Here is a 21,304-nt window from a genome sequence, read left to right as displayed (position 1 = left end):
GATAACATGGGACATAGATAATATGGGACCTAGATAATATGGGACCTAGATAACATGGGACCTAGATAATATGGGACCTAGATAATATGGGACCTAGACAACATGAGACCTAGATAACATGGGACCTAGATAACATCAGACCTAGATAACATGGGACCTAGATAACATGAGACCTAGATAACATGGGACCTAGATAATATGGGACCTAGATAACATGGGACCTAGATAACATGAGACCTAGATAATATGGGACCTAGATAATATGGGACCTAGATAATATGGGACCTAGATACATGGGACCTAGACAAAATGAGACCTAGATAACATGGGACCTAGATAACATCAGACCTAGATAACATGGGACCTAGACAACATGGGACCTAGACAACATGGGGTTTCGTTACTGACATAAGGGATTTAGTACACTACCATAATACATGTCTGTAGGTCCTATTGTAATGTCCTGTTATGTCTTCAGTTGGGTCTGTTGACTTCTAGCAAAGTAATTTCTAAGTAACAATGTCCATGATCTTCTAGGTAAAAATGCTGTTGATGAAATGCCATTCCCTTGGGTTGTTTATGACCCAACAAATCACTGTTTAGAATGTCTGACCCGGCTCTGTGGATGTAATAGTGAATGCCTTTTTTTCGGACTAAGAAACTGTTCCATGCAAATGGATGTTGCTATCACATTCAGACAGGGAGGAGATAGGGGAGAGAGAGAGGAGAGAGAGGGGAGAAAGAGGGGAGAGAGGAGAGTGGGGAGAAAGGAGAGGGGAGAGAGGAGAGTGGGGAGAGGGAAGAGAGTAGAGTGGGGAGAGGGGAGAGGGGAGGGAGGAACAGCTGAGATGACTGTTTCTGTTTCTGTTCCCCCAGCTCACTGAGACACAAGAGGTGAGAGTGGGGTCACGAAGGACAGGTGGACCAAATGGTTCCACCATTCAAGTAAAATCAGGTGAGTATTACATAACACAGAAGGGCTTGTGCTAACAACATAAGCACTCAACCCTATTGATGACACATGCTAATTTCTGATCTAGTCTTAGGGGAAAAAGTTTCCCCATTGTCTTAATGTGGATGGTTCATTGGGGGATAATGGCAGGGTCTCGGGATATACCATAAGACGATGGAGGGGGAGGGGGGAGTCCCTTACCCCTGTATTACATCCTTGGAGGTAGGTGGCTGGAGCGGGTGGGTGGGAAATGTTTGGCAGAGAGGTGGGGGAAAAGGACAGGTGGATGGGGATTGGGGGGGTTGTACCCCTCTACCCCTCCTCTCACCGGTCCAGCACGCGGTTGTAGTCCTGCGGGCTGCAGCCCCCCTCGCTCTTCAGCTCAGCAAACACCTGGGTGAAGAAGTGCGGGTCAGCGTTGATGCGCAGCATCTTGGCGCTGGTGGCGTCGATGATGGCTAGGCAGCGGTCCCAGAAGGCCTCCTTGCCTGTCTCCACCAGGAAAGGTTTCAGTGGGTAGGAGATCTCATTGCCCATGTAGGAATAGGACAGGTAGAGACAGGTGAGTAGGGTGGCCTGAAGCTCGTGCTCCGACGCCACCAGGTCTCCATCCACCACGTCACGACACAGCATGTAGACGAACACCACGTTGGCCGGCGTCACGAAGGCCTGGTCCTGCCAGCCCTGCAGGAGCAGAGAGCGGTCCACCGCCCGCAGCCACAGCACTGGGTCTGCAGGGGAGAGGTGCTTCAGCCGGTAGCAGCGGCCACACAGGAACTCACCTAGGCACCGGAGGAGTTCACTGGTGGATGCCTGGACGATGACACGCTTGGGGGATGAGGCGCCCATTCCATGGTGGGGCACCTTCTTGACGGAGGAGAGCTGCTGGGGCTTTATGCCCATGCCATAGCCGTAGTGCCCCTGGCCGAAGCCTATCCCCAGACTCACTCCCGTTGGCCCGTCGTAGCTGGAGAGGTTGGCACATGACAGAGACTTCTTGACATTCTCACGGTTGAGGTGCAACACTGGATCCTTCTGGTAGATGTTGTTGTTGTTGTTGAGGGGGTCTCCAAGCGACCCCGGGCCCCCAGGACATTTCTTAGAGCCGCCTCGTTTCTTGGTGGAGGCGACCAGGCGTTTCCAGGTGAGGGCCGGGAGAAAGATTGACTGGCCCCGTTTCAGGCCGCCGGCGCGTTCTTTCTGAGTGTTGAGAGAACGGCTGCTCAGGCTCGGGTAGTGGTTGAGTGAGCCAGGCCGCGTGTCGTAGTAGCTGTTCTTCCTGGATGCAGGGGAAAAGGATAGTACTGTGCCCATTGTGAGTCAGTGCTTTAGAGAATATTATACTGGCTTTGTGGATTTGGTTTGGACAGGGGCGAGGTGGAGGCACAGTTCTCTCCTGTTTTAGCTATTACAATCCAGGCGGTGAATACTGGATGGAGAAGCGAAATGAAGAGATGACTGAGGAAGACATTTATGAAGTTTAGTTGAGCTTTGAGAGTTTTCAGTTGATGCTGACACATCCACTATCTGCAACACATAAGAACAGCAAACATGTATGATGTTGAGAATAAACAAGCTAACACTGAAAATAATAAATTTGTAATAACATGTAATAACTTAATATTCATAGATTGTTTTTTCTCGCAAAACCTCTCATTTGCCAATGTCCCGTCAAGCAGCGGTGCTCTTCCCACACGCATAGCAAGACAAAGCTCTGGTCCAGGGCGTTAGTGCGTGTTCCTCTACTAACATCTACGAACGCGCACTAACGCCCTGGACCAGAGCTAGTCCAGACAATTCCCTATCCTAGTGTGAGGACTGTTTCTCATCCGCCTGTCTCTTAAGTCACTAGACTGACTCAGATAGCCTATACATGCAGCTATAATTGTATAATCAAAGCAACACATTGTAGCCTAGGCTACTGCAGTGCGCTAAATCAATAAATATTCGTTTTTTCACAACGCACAATTATATTCTAGGACAGCCTACAACAACCTGTCACAGTGCGCACTATAACAAGAGCATAAAGCCGCTAACCCCAAACTCAGACAATAACACCGCACAATGAATGAATCCCCACAAACACAGAAAATAATTATATTTATAAAAAACCTGCATGTAACCCCAAAGAGGTTGTATAAAAATCATTATGAAGAGAATAGAGATGCTCACCTATTTATTATCGGATGTCCACTATCGTCTATCCGTCGTCAGTGATTTACAGAACTGCACAACAAAGCGCAACAAATGAACTGCCGGTGTGGAGGTAGCCTACCATTGACAACAGTTCAGATAAGTGTAGAAATGATCGATTCAAGTCAAGAAGCGCTTCTGAGCAATTTGTTATTGAGCGGGGAGCCGCGTAGAAGCCGTCCGTCTCGGCCAAGTCGGGTGCAGGTGTCCGGCGCCGCGCCACGTAATAGCTGCAGACAATAAATCCAAAAGGCCGCTCCGTTATGAGAAAAAGTGAATAACTGAATCTGTCAGTCGCGTCTCCATCTCAGAGTGAGTGCTGTGCAAACAGACCTTACTATCCTTTCGATTAATTCCATCCTCGCAACCATCCTCGCGGTCAAACACGCAGTATTTATAGCCTACAGAACTTTATGTAAATACAAAGTCCTTCACCTTCTAAATCCAGACAGTTCTCTAAGCGTCTCTGGCTATTCTGTTCAATGTGGAACGAGCGGAGGGACAGTGATAGCATACTCTGCTTCTAGGCTACCCGGTGAAGAGAGACAGGATACCGGGGAAACGATTCTCCTTGTCAACCCCTCACATCGGTCTCCGTAAACCACTGAGCACACCGAGTGGCACGAGGCGGCTAATCAAATCGTTTCCCTGAGAGACTCCTCCTAGCAGGGGTGCGTGTGCTGCTCAGCTGCCTGACGCGCGCACAAACACACTCACTGATGGCAATGTGTTGTTCCACACGACATTGCTAGATCACAAGACTATCCTTATCGCACTCGAGGGATATGGTAAGTTGTTAGAAACTGTGGCTGTAGATTAAGATATTTTGCTTGTTTTATCATGTGCTTGTGTGTGTTTGGAGTGTGAAAAGGGGTAAGTGGCTTGATTGTGTCTCATAGTCTTCAAGCTACGGTAGGCCTACCTGCAGGCATGGCCTATAATAGATAGTACACTACTGGTCAAAAGTTTTAGAACACCTACTCATTCAAGGGTTTTTATTAATTTTTACTATTTTCTACATTGTAACTACATCAAAACTATGAAATAACACATATGGAATCATGTAGTAACCAAGAAAGGGTTAAAGAAATCAAAATATATTTTATATTTGAGATTCTTCAAATAAACACCCTTTGCCTTGATGACAGCTTTGCACACTCTTGGCAATCTCTCAACCAGCATCATGAGGTAATCACCTGGAATGCATTTCAATTAACAGGTGTGCCTTCTTAAAAGTTAATTTGTGGAATTTCTTTCCTTCTTAATGCGTTTGAACCAATCAGTTGTGTTGTGACAAGGTAGGGTTGGTATACAGAAGATTTGGTAAAAGACCAAGTCCATATTATGGCAAGAACAGCCCAAATAAGCAAAGAGAAACGACAGTCCATCATTACTTTAAGACATGAAGGTCAGTCAATACGGACAATTTCAAGAACTTTGAAAGTTTCTTCAAGTGCAGTCGCAAAAACCATCAAGTGCTATGATGAAACTGGCTCTCATGAGGACCGCCACAGGAATGGAAGACCCAGAGTTACCTCTGCTGCAGAGGATAAGTTCATTAGAGTTACCAGCCTCAGAAATTGCAGCCCAAATAAATGCTAACAGAGTTCAAGTAACAGACACATCTCAACATCAACTGTTCAGAGGAGACTGCGTGAATCAGGCCTTCATGGTCGAATTGCTGCAAAGAAACCACTACTAAAGGACACCAATAATAAGAAGAGACATGCTTGGCCAAGAAACACGAGCAATGGACATTCGACCGGTGGAAATTTGTCCTTTGGTCAGGAGTCCAAATTGGAGATTTTTGGTTCTAACAGCCGTGTCTTTGTGAGACGCGTGTGGGTGAATGGATGATCTCTGCATGTGTATTTCAACCGTAAAGCATGGATGTTGTAACTTTAATGGGTTACAGAGTTAATGTTTAAGTTAATTCATTGAGCTGTATCTAAATATATTTTCTTTACAGTTATTTTCATATGTAATTGTATTAGAATTTGTGTATTGGAGATTGAGAGAAGTACATACATACGTTGTTGTATTGGTTAGTATTGAATTACTCTTTTGACTGCAAGTTCCAGAATGCCTGGCGACCAGGGGGAGAGAGAAAAAAAGGGCTCCAGTTATGTTAAGTGTCAAGTGATTATCCAGACTTTTCGCTAGCAACTTACTTTATTGTTTTATAGAATCTAAAGTTGTTAAATGTAACGTGAACAAGTATTACTACTAAAAGAAGCTTTCATTTCAAACCCGACGTCCCGAGTCATTACTTTGAAGATAGTTATTCTATATTTTGGTGCCGAAACCCGGGAAAAGTATGAGCTGCAACGAAGATTGTAGGGATGAAGCGGCTGAAATGGCTGAGGAGGAACGTCGGCGTGAAGCAGAAAGAATGAGACGAAAGAGGGGTACCATTCGAGGTGCCACAACACGGATTTTGAATCAGATTGACGTGGAAATAACCGAGTCAAATTCGGATACAGATCACTTGAGTACATTGTTGGAATTGCTATCAGCTAAGGAGGACAGCTTGTTTGAACTTGATCGTGGAATTGAACAGTTAACGCCATTGGACGATTTGGAGGTGGAGATTGCAAGCACGGAGGATTACAAAGAGCGTGTTTTCATGCTGAATTGCCGTGCACAACGAGTGATAAAGAAAAAACAGGACCTCAATCCACTACCAGCACGGGTGAGTGACGCTAACAAACAGATCACAGAGACAATCAGTAAGGCTACCAAAGTTGATTATTGAGAAATTCTATGGAGATGTCAGTATGTGGCAGGAGTTTTGGAACCAGTATGAGACCGCTATTCACAACAATGATTCACTGTGTAATAAAGAGAAGTTTACCTATCTGAAAACATATCTCACTGGACCAGCTGCAAAGGCAGTAGCAGGACTGATGTTAACAGACAGTAACTATGATGATGCAATCGCTCTGCTCAAGAGCAGATTTGGAAGGAAAGATCTTGTGATTAGTGCTCACATGTCAAAGCTGCTGAATCTCACTCCTGTGAAGAAATCCTCTGACCTAAATGCATTGAGGCAACTATATGATGAATGTGAAATTCAGATTAGGAGCTTGGAATCACTGGGTGTAGTGTCAGAAACCTATGGAAGCCTACTATGCCCAATCTTACTGCAGATGATTCCAGAGGACATAGCTCTTGACTATAGTCGTCAGAGGGGAGTAGATGATGAATGGAAGGTGGCTGAGATCATCAGTTTCCTACAGAAGGAGGTTCAGAGCAGGGAGAGAGCGCTACAAATGACAAGATCATGCAACCAACAGAAAGAGAACAAACCATGGAACAAGTCATGCTCCTCCAATGAAATGAAAACAAAAATACCCAACATGCCATCTGCTGCGGCACTGCATACAGCCAGCCAGAAGGAACAAAACTGTCTATTCTGTGACAGTGCAGACCACAAATCAGAAAACTGCCCTGACCACAATATTGCTACACGCAAAGAGAAACTAAAGAAAATGGGAAGATGCTTTGTATGTTTAGGACAGAAACACATAGCAAAATTCTGTAAAGTTAAAGATGTGTCATGTGCAACCTGTGGAAGCAGACATCCCATTGCTGTGTGTACCGGTAAGAGGAGTGAGGTGCAACCCCCTACTGTTTCTGCAGATGCTGTTGTTTCCTCAGTTATTCCCCATTCAGTGAAGATGAAACCAGATGGACAGAACACTGTGTTGCTACAAACGGCAAAGGCATGGGTAGAAGGCCCATCGGGCAGGAAGATAGCTCGTTGCTTACTTGATGGAGGCAGTCAGAGAAGCTTCATACAATAAAATCTTGTGATGGGCTTGAAGCTACCAGTAATCAGACAAGAGGCACTCACTCTTCACACGTTTGGCTCCTCTGCTCCAGCAACGTCACAACGCAACACAGTGAAAGTCATCTTGGAGAATGTATGGGATAAACAGCAGAGAATAGAGATAGAGGCAATTGAAACCCCACAAGTGTGCACAGCTGTGATGAAGGTTCCTGGGGAACAGATTCAACATGAGCTCAATAGAAAGGGACTGCAGCTCGCAGATTTTCCAGGAGATGACAATGATCCTGAACTCTCTGTCCTGATAGGAGCGGACTACTACTGGCAGATAGTATCAGGCAGAGTGGAGCGACTGACGGAGACGCTGGTTGCTTTAGAGAGCACCTTTGGATGGTCGGTGCAGGGACCTGTATCCATGTCAAGTGTCGCCGAGGCAACCTGCATGTTCATCCCACTTGATGAAGACACACTAGTCTCCAAACAACTGCATGCATTCTGGGAGTTTGAGTCTCTGGGTATTATAAGCGAGAAAGCACAGAACCCAGAGGAAAACGAGGCTCTACAGAGGTTTGAGGAAACAACCACCTTCAAAGATGGGCGATACCATGTGGAGTTGCCATGGAAACGAGAAATCCCAGAACTCCAAGACAACTATAGAATCGCCAAGAAACGGTTTGAAGGTCTGAAGAAAAGACTGAAGAAGGATGTGACGTTGTACAGCAGATACAATGAAGTTGTAGAGGACTACTTACAACAGGATATGGCAGAGGACGTGCCCAAGGACAACGCATCAAGCGCAGACAACATAAAATACTACTTACCTCACCATGCAGTACTCCGAGAAGATAAGGTGACGACAAAACTGAGAGTGGTGTTTGATACCTCGTCCCATGAAGATGGCTGTCCATCCCTCAATGACTGTCTACTCACAGGACCGAACCTGAATCTGGATCTGCTCAGCGTTCTGATAAAGTTCAGACTACATGAGATCGCATTCATCGCAGACATCAAGAAGGCTTTCCTGCAGATATCCATAGCAGAGAGAGACAGAGACGCTGTGAGATTTCTATGGCTCACAGGCCCACCAAGGGGAGAAAATGAAGAGGAACTGCGTGTGCTGAGGATGAAAATTGTGGTATTTGGAGCTTCCCCAAGTCCATTCTTGCTGGCAGCTACAATCAGGAAGCACCTGAAACAATATGAAACAGAACAACCAGAAGTTGTAGAGATACTGAGGGAGTCACTCTATGTAGACGACTTCATTGCAAGTTCACGCAATGTTGAAGAGGCTTACCTTGTGACCACAACTGCAAGGCGAATGCTGTCGGTTGCAGGCATGGACCTCTGCAAGTGGCTGACCAACTCTCCTGAATTGAAAACAAAATGGGAGGAGAGTACGACAACTGATCACCCGTTGGCGCTAGAAACACAAGGAGTAGTGCTGAAGGTTTAGTGTGGAGACCGGAAACAGATGACTTTTTGTTTGACCTCAGGCTGCTACTGAGCATTCTAAAGCAAAAAGAAAACACAAAGAGAAGTGTTCTGCAGTCGTCTGCACGTAATTTCGACCCTCTTGGTTTCCTGACCCCCTTCACCATCAGGATCAAGTGCATGTTCCAGGAAATGTGGGGGAGGGGACTCAGCTGGGACGAACAATTACCACCTGACCTGACACGAGAATGGCAACAGTGGTGTTCGGAACTACCCCAGTTACACCAGCTCACCATACCAAGGTGGTACAGAACAGACATGTGGCTACAGAATAGTCACACCCTGAAACTACACGTGTTCTGTGATGCAAGTGAAAGGGCTTACAGTGCAGTGGCTTACTTGCAAAGTGAATCACAAGACAGGGAAACAACAAGTCTAGTCGCATCCAAGTCCAGGGTAACCCCACTCAAGAAAATGACGCTGCCACGCCTTGAGCTCATGGGAGCTGTGATTGGAGCGAGACTAGCAAACAACCTGATGAACACACTGAAAATGGAAGAAAAACTGATCAAAATGTGGACAGACTCGATGATCGTGCTGCATTGGATTTGCAGCTCAGCTCAGAAATGGAAACAGTTTGTCGCGAACAGAGTGACAGAGATCCAGTCCTTGACCAATCCAGAGTCATGGTCACATATTGAAGGGAAAACCAATCCAGCCGACATCCCTACAAGAGGACAAACTGTTCGAAACTTGACACAGAGCGAGCTATGGTGGAATGGACCCAGAATTCTGACATCACCCAATCAGTCCGAGGAGACTGATGATAACAAGGTTCCAGAAGAGGTAAACACAGAACTCAAGGCCAGTTGCCAGGTTACTGTACAACTTGCAGCAAACAGCACAGACATCACTGAACCTGTGTTGGATCTTGAAAGGTACAGCAAACTGAAAAGAGTGTTCAGAGTCACCGCCTGGATAAAGAGATTCATAGCCAACGCTCGTACAAAGATAAAGATGCAGGGTGAACTGACTGCTGATGAACTGTTCGATGCAGAAAAGTACTGGATTAAGGTAACACAACAACAGAGTTTCAGACAGGAGATCAAACTACTGAAGGCAAGAAAAAGCCTAAACAATGACTGTAAAATCAGAGAACTGAAACCGTTCTTGGACGAACACGAACTACTCAGTGTAGGAGGAAGACTGCAACAGTCCAACTTCACATTCAGAGAGCAGCACCCATGGGTTCTGCCCAACAAGTACAGATACTCAGAAATGCTGATACAGTACCACCATGAGAAGGTGATGCATTCTGGAACAAGAGACACTCTAGTACAAATCAGAGAGCGATACTGGATCTTGCGTGCGAGGCAGCTAGTCAAGAGCACAGTGGCAAGATGTATAGTGTGCAAGAGATTCAAGGCAAGGGCCGGACAGCAGGTCTCTGCGCCTTTACCAAAAGACAGAATAACTGAATCCCCACCATTCGAAGTCACAGGTGTGGATTTTGCAGGACCGCTATATGTGAAAGAAAATGGTGCTGTGAAGAAGTCATACATTGCACTATTCACTTGTGCTGTAACAAGAGCAGTGCATTTGGAACTGGTCTCAGATCAGTCAACAGAGACATTCCTGTTAGCTCTAAAAAATATTAATCTCAAGGAGAGGATTATGCAAGGTAATCTACACAGACAATGCAAAAACGTTCAAGAGAGCTGATCAGGACTTGAAAGAGCTGTGGAAGGCAATCGAAAAGCCCCAACTCTTGGCGTTCTTCTCAGAAGGGGGCATCACCTGGAGGTTCATCGCCGAGCGAGCAGCCTGGTGAGGCGGATTCTGGGAAAGACTCGTCAGGTCAGTGAAAACATGCCTGAGAAAGGTTATTGGGAGAGCTTCACTCAACTTTGAAGAGATGTGCACAGTCCTGACAGAGGTTGAAGCTATCCTAAATTCTAGGCCTCTGACCTTCGTGCACAATGAAGTGGATGAACCACAACCCCTGACCCCAGCACACTTCCTGGTGGGTAAAAGACTAACCTCTTTGCCTCCAAAGCCATTTCCAGCTGACACTCAGCACCCAACGCTAAACAAGGAGGAAATGACACGCAGATGGAAGTACAGGCACAGAATTGTGACCAGTTTCTGGAACAGTTGGCGAAGAGACTACTTGCTGGATCTAAAGTCAGCACACCGCTGTGACACGCCGCAGCCCACCCCGCTGAAAGCGGGTGACGTTGTACTCATTGGAGAAGATAACACACCCAGACAAACCTGGAAACTAGGAAAGATTGAGGAACTGTTTCCAGGCCGAGATGGCCTAGTTAGGTCATGTTCAGTTCGTACTGCTTCAGGGACTTTGTTGAGGAGACCTATTCAGTTGATATACTGCCTAGAGATTTAGATGAACACAGTTGTTCATTGGGGGGAGGATGTTGTAACTTGAATGGGTTACAGAGTTAATGTTTAAGTTAATTCATTGAGCTGTATCTAAAGATATTTTCTTTACAGTTATTTTCATATGTAATTGTATTAGAATTTGTGTGTTGGAGATTGAGAGAAGTACATACATACGTTGTTGTATTGGTTAGTATTGAATTACTCTTTTGACTGCAAGTTCCAGAATGCCTGGCGACCAGGGGGAGAGAGAAAAAAAGGGCTCCAGTTATGTTAAGTGTCAAGTGATTATCCTGACTTTTCGCTAGCAACTTACTTTATTGTTTTATAGAATCTAAAGTTGTTAAATGTAACGTGAACAAGTATTACTACTAAAAGAAGCTTTCATTTCAAACCCGACGTCCCGAGTCATTACTTTGAAGATAGTTATTCTATAATGGAGGAGGTGGTGTGATGGTGTGGGGGAGCTTTGCTGGTGACACTGTCTGTGATTTATTTAGAATTCAAGGCACACTTAACCAGCATGGCTGCCACAGCATTCTGCAGTGATACGCCATCCCATCTGGTTTGGGATTAGTGGGACTATCATTTGTTTTTCAACAGGACAATGACCCAACAAACCTCCAGGCTGTGTAAGGGCTATTTTACCAAGAAGGAGAGTGACGGAGTGCTGCATCAGTATGAAAATGTATGCACTCACTAACTGTAAGTCGCTCTGGATAAGAGCATCTGCTAAATGACTAAAAATGTAAAAATGTAAATGACCTGGCCTCCACAATCCCCCGACCTCAACCAAATTGAAATACACAATCCCCCGGCCAACATAGAAATACACATTCTAGATCTTATACATAGAAATTCACACCCTGACCAAACCAACTAAAGATCTCTATGTCAGGGCGTGACACCAAGTGATTTTAATTTAGGAAATCTTTTCCAAATTATTCGCACGCATAGTAGAGAGATACTGTATGTATGATCATTTAGCCTACAAATGTAAGCAAGGTTAAAAAAATAACATTATTAGTCAAATATTATATCTGTTTGGGCTTAATTCTTGCAGTCAACTTACAGTCTACAAATTATTTGTAATTATGTTCCCTGACCATCTGCTAAAAAAAAAATTGTCCCGCGGCTGAATCTACATTGAACAAAAATATAAACGCAACATGCAACAATTTCAAATATTTTACTGAGTTACAGTTCATATAAGGAAATCAGTCAATTTAAATATATAAATTAGGCCCTAATCTATGGATTTAACATGACTGGGAATACAGATTTTAGAAAATTTTAATTTCTTATGGATCCCCCATGGTCACAGATACTGTAGCTTAAAAAAAAGGTAGGGGCGTGGACCAGAAAACCAGTCAGTATCTGGTGTGACCACCATATGCCTCGCGGCACATCTACTTGGCATAGAGTTGATCAGGCTGTTGATTGTGGCCTGTGGAATGTTGTCCCACTCCTCTTCAATGGCTGTGCGAAGTTGCTGGATGTTAGCAGGAGCTGGAACACGCTGTCGTACACGTCGATCCAGAGCATCCCAATCATGCTCAATGGGTGACATGTCTGGTGAGTATGCAGGCCATGGAACTGGGATATTTTCAGCTTCCAGGAATTATGTACAGATCCTTGCGATATGGAGCCGTGCATTATCATTCTGAAACCGAGGTGATGGCAGCGGATGAATAGCACGATAATGGGCCTCAGGATCTCAAATCAAATCAAATCAAATGTTATTGGCCACATGCGCAGAATACAACAGGTGCAGACTTTACAGTGAAATGCTTACTTACAGCCCTTAACCAACAGTGCATTTATTTTTAACAAAAAAATAAAAATAAAACTTACAACAAAAAAAGTGTTGAGAAAAAAAGAGCAGAAGTCAAATAAAATAACAGTAGGGAGGCTATATATACAGGGGGGTACCGGTGCAGAGTCAATGTGCGGGGGCACCGGCTAGTTGAGGTAGTTTAAGTAATATGTACATGTGGGCAGAGTTAAAGTGACTATGCATAAATAATTAACAGAGTAGCAGCAGCGTAAAAGGATGGGGTGGGGGGGCAGTGCAGATAGTCCGGGTAGCCATGATTAGCTGTTCAGGAGTCTTATGGCTTGGGGGTAGAAGCTGTTGAGAAGTCTTTTGGACCTAGACTTGGCACTCCGGTACCGCTTGCCGTGCGGTAGCAGAGAGAACAGTCTATGACTAGGGTGGCTGGAGTCTTTGACAATTTTGAGGGCTTTCCTCTGACACCGCCTGGTATAGTCTCCCGAGTGGCGCAGTGGTCTAAGGCACTGCATTGCAGTGCTAGCTGTGCCACTAGAGATCCTGGTTCGAATCCAGGCTCTGTCGTAGCCGGCCGCGACCGGGAGACCCATGGGGCGGCGCGCGATTGGCCCAGCGTCGTCCAGGGTAAGGGAGGAAATGGCCGGCAGGGATGTAGCTCAGTTGATAGAGCATGGCGTTTGCAACGCCAGGGTTGTGGGTTCGATTCCCACAGGGGGTAAGAAAAATAAATACAAATAAAAATAATATATGTATCCATTCACTAACTGTAAGTTGCTCTGGATAAGAGCGTCTGCTAAATGATTTAAAATGTAATAGAGGTCCTGGATGGCAGGAAGCTTGGCCCCAGTGATGTACTGGGCCGTACGCACTACCCTCTGTAGTGCCTTGCGGTCGGAGGCCAAGCAGTTGCCATACCAGGCGGTGATGCAACCAGTCAGGATGCTCTCGATGGTGCAGCTGTAGAATTTTTTTGAGGACCCATGCCAAATCATTTCAGTCTCCTGAGGGGGAATAGGCTTTGTCGTGCCCTCTTCACGACTGTCTTGGTGTGTTTGGACCATGATAGTTCGTTGGTGATGTGGACACCAAGGAACTTGAAGCTCTCAACCTGTTCCACTACAGCCCCGTCGATGAGAATGGGGGCGTGCTCAGTCCTCTTTTTTTTCCTGTAGTCCACAATCATCTCCTTTGTCTTGGTCACGTTGAGGGAGAGGTTGTTGTCCTGGCACCACACGGCCAGGTCTCTGACCTCCTCCCTATAGGCTGTCTCATCGTTGTCGGTGATCAGGCCTACCACTGTTGTGTCGTCGGCAAACTTAATGATGGTGTTGGAGTCGTGCCTGGCCATGCAGTCATGGGTGAACAGGGAGTACAGGAGGGGACTGAGCACGCACCCCTGAGGGGCCCCCGTGTTGAGGATCAGTGTGGCAGATGTGTTGTTACCTACCCTTACCACTTGGGGCGGCCTGTCAGGAAGTCCAGGATCCAGTTGCAGAGGGAGGTGTTTAGTCCCAGGATCCTTAGCTTAGTGATGAGCTTTGAGGGCACTATGGTGTTGAATGCTGAGCTGTAGTCAATGAATAGCATTCTCACGTAGGTGTTCCTCTTGGCCAGATGGGAAAGGGCAGTGTGGAGTGCAATAGAGATTGCATCATCTGTGGATCTGTTGGGGCGGTATGCAAATTGGAGTGGGTCTAGGGTTTCTGGGATAATGCTGTTGATGTGAGCCATGACCAGCCTTTCGAAGCCCTTCATGGCTACAGACGTCAGTGCTACGGGTCGGTAGTCATTTAGGCAGGTTATCTTAAGAGTCCTTGGGCACGGGGACTATGGTGGTCTGCTTGAAACATGTTGGTATTACAGACTCAGTCAGGGACATGTTGAAAATGTCAGTGAAGACACTTGCCAGTTGGTCAGCACATGCTCGGAGTACACGTCCTGGTAATCCGTCTGGCCCTGCGGCCTTGTGAATGTTGACCTGCTTAAAAGTCTTACTCACATCGGCTACGGAGAGCGTGATCACATAGTCATCCGGAACAGCTGGTGCTCTCATGCATGCTTCAGTGTTGCTTACCTCGAAGCCTCGAAGCAATTGACTCTTTGCCTGTTTGATGGTTCGTCGGAGGGCATAGCGGGATTTCTTATAAGTGTCCGGGTTAGAGTCCCGCTCCTTGAAAGCGGCAGCTCTACCCTTTAGCTCAGTGCGGATGTTTCCTGTAATCCATGGCTTCTGGTTGGGGTATGTACGTACGGTCACTGTGGGGACGACATCATCGATGCACTTATTGATGAAGCCAGTGACTGATGTGGTGTACTCCTCAATGCTATCTGAAGAATCCCGGAACATGTTCCAGTCTGTGCTAGCAAAACAGTCCTGTAGCTTAGCATCTGTGTCATCTGACCACTTTTTTATTAACCGAGTCACTGGTGCTTCCTTCTTTAGTTTTTGCTTATAAGCAGGAATCAGGAGGATAGAGTTATGGTCAGATTTGCCAAATGGAGGGCGAGGGAGAGCTTTGTATGCGTCTCTGTGTGTGGAGTAAAGGTGGTCTAGAGGTTTTTTTCCTCTGGTTGCACATTTAACATGCTGGTAGAAATTAGGTAGAACGGATTTAAGTTTCCCTTCTCGTCACGGTATCTCTGTGTATTCAAATTGCCATCGATAAAATGCAATTGTGTTTGTTGTCCGTAGCATATGCTTGTTGTCTGTAGCATATGCAATGTCTTTCAGCAAACCGCTCACCCACAGGACGCTATACATCTGCCCAGTACAGTTGAAACCGTGGTTCATCTGTGAAGGGCACACTTCTCCAGCGTGCCAGTGGCCATCGAAAGTGAGCATTTTCCCACTGAAGTCGGTTACAATGCTGAACTGCAGTCAGGTCAAGACCCGGGTGAGGATGACGAGCAAGCAGATGAGCTTCCCTGAGACGATTTCTGACAGTTTGTGCAGAAATTCTTCGGTTGTGCAAACTCACAGTTTCATCAGCTGTCCGGGTGGCTGGTCTCAGACAATCCCACAGGTAAAGAAGCCGGATGTGGAGGTCCTGGGCTGGCATGGTTACACTTGCGGTGTCTGCGGTGGTGAGGCCGGTTGGACGTACTGCCAAATTCTCGAAAAATGAAGTTGGAGGCGACTTATGGTAGAGAAATGAACATTACATTATTTGGCGACAGCTCTGGTGGACATTCCTGCAGTCAGCATGCCAATTGCACGCTCCCTTAGAACTTGAGACATCTGTGGCATTGTGTTGTGTGACAAAACTGCACATTTTAGAGTGACCTTTTATTGTCCCCTCGACAGCACAATGATCACACCTGTCAGGTGGATGGATTGTCTTGGCAAAGGAGAAATGCACACTAACAGGGATCTAAACAAATCTGTGCATAACATCTGAGAGAAATAAGCCTTTTCTGCTTATGGAACATCTCTGGGATATTTTATTTCAGCTCATAAAACCCTTTACATGTTGCGTTTATATTTCTATTCAGTTTAGCTGATGATCTCTGCTCTAGCATAGCTGTAGCAAAACTCTAACATAACTAGGCCAACAATGGCGTTGTGACCCACCTGTGACCCACCCCTACCCCGGCCACCAGCTCTGAACCCTCCGCTGCAACTTGCAACTCTGTCAATCACCGCATTCTTATTGGCAGACTAAATTGCCTTGGTTTCTGAAATGACTGCCTCGCCTGGTTCACCGACTACTTCTCAGATAGAGTTCAATGTGTCAAATAGGAGAGCCTGTTGTCTGGACCTCTGGCAGTCTCTATGGGGATGCCACAGGGTTCAATTCTCGGGCCGACTCTATTCTCTGTGTATATCAACGATGTCGCTCTTGCTGCTGGTGACTCTCAGATCCACCTCTATGCAGATTACACCATTTTGTATACATCTGGCCCTTCATTGGACACTGTGTTAACAAACCTCCAAACGAGCTTCAATTCCATACAACACTCCTTCCGTGGCCTCTGCTCTTAAACGCTAGTAAAACTAAATGCATGCTCTTCAATCGAACGCTGCTTGCACCCGCCGCCCGACTAGAATCACTACTCTCGGCGGGTCTGACTTAGAATATGTGGACAACTACAAATACCTAGGTGTCTGGTTAGACCGTAAACTCTCCTTCCAGACTCACATTAATCATCTCCAATCCAAAGTTAAATCTAGAATCGGCTTCCTATTTCGCAAACAAAGTCTCCTTCACTCATGCTGCTAAACATGCCCTCGTAAAACGGACTATCCTACTGATCCTTGACTTCGGCGATGTCATTTACAAAATAGCTTCCAACACTCTACTCAGCAAATTGGATGTAGTCTATCACAGTGCCATCCGTTTTGACACCAAAGCCCCATATACTACCCACCATTGTGACCTGTACGCTCTCGTTGGCTGGCCCTCACTACATATTCGTCGCCAAACCCACTGGCTCCAGGTCATCTGTAAATCTCTTCTAGGCAAATCCCCGCATTATCTTAGCTCATTGGTCACCATAGCAACACCCACCCGTAGTATGCGTTCCAGCAGGTATATCTCACTGGTCATCCCCAAAGCCAACACCTCCTTTGGACGCCATTCCTTTCAGTTCTCTGCTGCAAATGACTGGAACGAACTGCAAAAATCTCTGAAGCTGGAGACACTTATCTCCCTCACTAATTTTAAGCATCAGTTGTCAGAGCAGCTTACCGATCATTGCACCTGTACACAGCCCATCTGTAATTAGCCCAACCAACTACCTCATCCCCATATTGTTATTTACATTGTTATTTATTTTGCTCATTTGCACCCCAGTATCTCTATTTGCACATCATCTTCTGCAAATCTACCAGTGTTAATACTAAATTGTAATTATTTTGCACTATGGCCTATTTATTGCCTTACCTCCATAACTTACTACATTTGCACACACTGTATATAGATTTTCTATTGTGTTATTGACTATACGTTTTCTTTATTCCATATGTAACTCTGTGTTGTTGTTGTTTTTATCGCACTGCTTTGCTTTATCTTGGCCAGGTCGCAATTGTAAATGAGAACTTGTTCTTAACTGGCTTACCTGGTTAAATAAAGGTTAAATAAAAAATAAATACAAAATAACCAAGCCTCTTTCAAGCCAAGATAATGGAATGATATAGCCTGAAAATAGGGCCACAGAGCATACTGAGTGAGTGAACAGCTTAAACATATCTTCTCATCTCAACCTGCGTTTCTAATGGCACCCTATTCTCTCTGTAGTGCACTTTTTTAGACCAGGGCCCATAGTAGTCAAAAGTATTGCGCTATGGTTAAAAGTACTGCACTATATAAGGAATAGGGTGCCATTTGGGACGCATCCCTAACCTATACATTAACATCAAGATTACTTTATTGGTCCATTGCACACAAGGTCAAACCAAAATTTGACTTCCGCTTTTAACCCAACCCCTCAGAAAGACACACATAGAGTGCATTCGGAGAGTATTCAGACCCCTTTACTTTTTCCACATTTTGTTATGTTACAGCCTTATTCTAAAATTGATTAAATTGTTTTTCCCCCCTCATCAATCTACACAAAATACCCCATAATGATAAAGCAAAAACAGGTTTTTAGTAATTTGTGCAAATTTATAAAAAAACAACAACTGAAATGTCACATTTACATAAGTATTCAAACCCTTTACTCAGTATTTTGTTGAAGCACCTTTGGCAGCGATTACAGCCTCGAGTCTTCTTGGGTAAGATGCTACAAGCTTGGCACACCTGTATTTTGGGAGTTTCTCCCATTCTTCTCTGCAGATCCTCTCAAGCTCTGTCTGGTTGTATGGGGGAGTGTCGCTGGACAGCTATTTTCAGGTCTCTCCAGAGATGTTAGATCGGGTTGAAGTCCGGGCTCTGGCTGGGCCACTCAAGGACATTCAGAGACTTGTCCCGAAGCCACTCCTGCATTGTCTTGGCTGTGTGCTTAGGGTCGTTGTCCTGTTGGAAGGTGAACCTTCACCCCAGTCTGAAGTCCTGAGCGCTCTGGAGCAGGTTTTCATCAAGGATCTCTCTGTACTTTGCTCCGTTCATCTTTCCCTCGATCCTGACTAGTCTCCCAGTCCCTGCCGCTGAAAAATATCCCCACAGCATGATGCTGCCACCACCATGCTTCACCGTAGGGATGGTGCCAGGTTTCCTCCAGACATGACGCTTGGCATTCAGGTGAACGTGTTCAATCTTGGTTCCATCAGACCAGAGAATCTTGTTTCTAATGGTCTGAGAGTCTTTAGGTGCCTTTTGGCAAACTCCAAGCAGGCTTTCATGTGCCTTTTGCTGAGGAGTGGCTTCTGTCTGGCCAATCTACCATAAAGGCCTGATTGGTGAAGTGCTGCAGAGATGGTTGTCCTTCTGGAAGGTTCTCTCATCCCCACAGAGGAACTCTGCAGCTCTGTCAGAGTGACCATCGGATTCTTGGTAACCTCCCTGACCAAGGCCCTTCTCCCCCGATTGCTCAGTTTGGCCGGCCGGCCAGCTCTAGAAAGAGTCTTGGTGGTTCCAAACTTCTTCCATTTAAGAATGATGGAGGCAACTGTGTTCTTGGGGACCATCAATGCTGCAGAAATGTTAGTACCCTTCCCCAGATCTGTGCCTCGACACAATCCTGTCTCGGAGCTCTACGGACAATTCCTTCGACCTCATGGCTTGGTTTTGGCTCTGACATGCACTGTCAACTGTGGGACCTTATATAGACAGGTGTGTGCCTTTCCAAATCATGTCCAATCAATTGAATATACCACAGGTGGACTCCAATCAAGTTGTAGAAACATCTCAAGCATGATCAATGGAAATAGGATGCACCTGAGCTACATTTTGAGTCTCATAGCAAAGGGTCTGAATACTTATGTAAATAAGGTCTGTTTTTTATTTTTAATACATTTGCAAAAATGTATAGAATTCTGTTTTTGTTTTGTCATTATGGGGTATTGTGTGTAGATTGATGAGATAAAAAAAAAATTCCATTTTAGAATAAGTCTGTAACATAACAAAATGTGGAGAAAGGGAAGGTGTCTGAATACTTTCAGAATGCATACATATACTGTACATATATAGGTTGTGGGAGTGGTGCGGTGGGCTACCACACTTGGCGTCCGGGGCACATTGCAGCATACACTCTTAGAAAGAAAGGTGCTATCTGGAGCCTAAAAGGGTTCTTCAGCTGTCCCCATAGGAGAAGCCTTTGAATAACCCTTTTTGGTTCCAGGTAGAACCCTTTACACAGAGGGTTCTACCTGGAACCAAAAATGATTCTACCTGGAACCACAAAGGGTTCTCCTATGGGGACAGCCGAAGAACCCTTTTGGAACCCTTTTTTCTAAGCGTGTATGCCTCCAAGATGCCCCCTGTTACATCACACTGTTATACTGAGAATACTGTATATGTTAAGCCACTGGAGAGATGGAGGAACAATAGATACAGGATTTGTTGGTAGAGCAATGCTAATATACGTATGCATAAATGGGGCTCCCTCACAAGGTGGACTGGCTTGTTATGCAACCATCTTGATAAGGTGCTTTCGTCATCATATACTGTAGGTCAGGGTTCCCCAACTGGCGCACGTGGGCCAAATTTGGCCTGCGGGTGGTTGTATTTGGCTCATCAAGTTTTCTGAGCCAAAAAAAAAAAAAACATTTATATTTTTTCATGGTTAGACATAAGACTGTAAAAACACCAGGAAATCAGCTCCAAGTTATTTTAATTTTGGACATTTGTTCCCAGGTATTCCCACACATAATATAGACTCGTGGTCGTATACAAATGTAAGCAAGGTTTGAAATTATTATGTTTTGATGATCCCTGCTGTAGGTAGTATATAACATACACTGGCTTACGAAAGTATTCACCCCCCTTGGCATTTTTCCTATTTTGTTGCCTTACAACCTGGAATTAAAATGGATTTTTGGGGGGTTTGTATCATTTGATTTACACAACATGCCTACCACTTTGAAGATGCAAAATATGTTTTATTGTGAAACAAACATGAAATAAGACTAAAAAAACAGAAAACTTGAGTGTGCATAACTATTAACTCCCCCCAAGTCAATACTTTGTAGAGCCACCTTTTGCAGCAATTACAGCTGCAAGTCTCTTGGGGTATGTCTCTATAAGCTTGGCACATTTAGCCACTGGGGTTTTTGCCTATTCTTCAAGGCAAAACTGCTCCAGCTCCTTCAAGTTGGATGGGTTCCGCTGGTGTACAGAAATCTTTCATTCATACCACAGATTCTCAATTGGGTTGAGGTCTGGCCTTTGACTAGGCCATTCCAAGACATTTAAATGTTTCCCCTTAAACCACTCGAGTGTTGCTTTAGTAGTATGCTTAGGGTCATTGTCCTGCTGGAAGGTGAACCTCCGTCCCAAATCTCTGGAAGACTGAAACAGGTTTCCCTCAAGAATTTCCCTGTATTTAGCGCCATCCATCATTCCTTCAATTCCTGCCGATGAAAAACGTCCCCACAGCATGATGCTGCCACCATCATGCTTCACTGTGGGGATGGTGTTCTCGGGGTGATGAGACGTGTTGGGTTTGCGCCAGGCATAGCGTTTTCCTTGATGGCCAAAAAGCTCAATTTTAGTCTCATCTGACCAGAGTACCTTCTTCCATATGTTTGGGGAGTCTTCCACATGCCTTTTGGCGAACACCAAACGTGTTTGCTTATTTTTTCTTTAAGCAATGCCTTTTTTCTGGCCACTCTTCCGTAAAGCCCAGCTCTGTGGTGTGTATGGCTTAA

General features: G+C 45.4%; 1 protein-coding gene across 1 annotated transcript; it reads right to left on the bottom strand.

The window, feature by feature from the left end:
• Nucleotides 1-803: 803 nt before the first annotated feature.
• Nucleotides 804-3,753, bottom strand: LOC121572883 (cyclin-dependent kinase 5 activator 1-like). Its single transcript, XM_041884914.2, has 2 exons — nucleotides 3,125-3,753; nucleotides 804-2,479 (listed from the first exon to the last, which is right to left on the bottom strand). The coding sequence occupies exon 2, from the start codon at nucleotides 2,264-2,266 to the stop codon at nucleotides 1,277-1,279; it is 990 nt and encodes a 329-aa protein (XP_041740848.1). The 5' UTR covers nucleotides 2,267-2,479; nucleotides 3,125-3,753; the 3' UTR covers nucleotides 804-1,276.
• Nucleotides 3,754-21,304: the final 17,551 nt, after the last annotated feature.

Source organism: Coregonus clupeaformis, chromosome 8, assembly GCF_020615455.1.
Source record: "Coregonus clupeaformis isolate EN_2021a chromosome 8, ASM2061545v1, whole genome shotgun sequence".
NCBI classification, from domain to species: Eukaryota; Metazoa; Chordata; class Actinopteri; order Salmoniformes; family Salmonidae; genus Coregonus; species Coregonus clupeaformis.
Note: the sequence above shows the minus strand (reverse complement) of the source record. Positions and strands in the feature narration are given on the sequence as shown.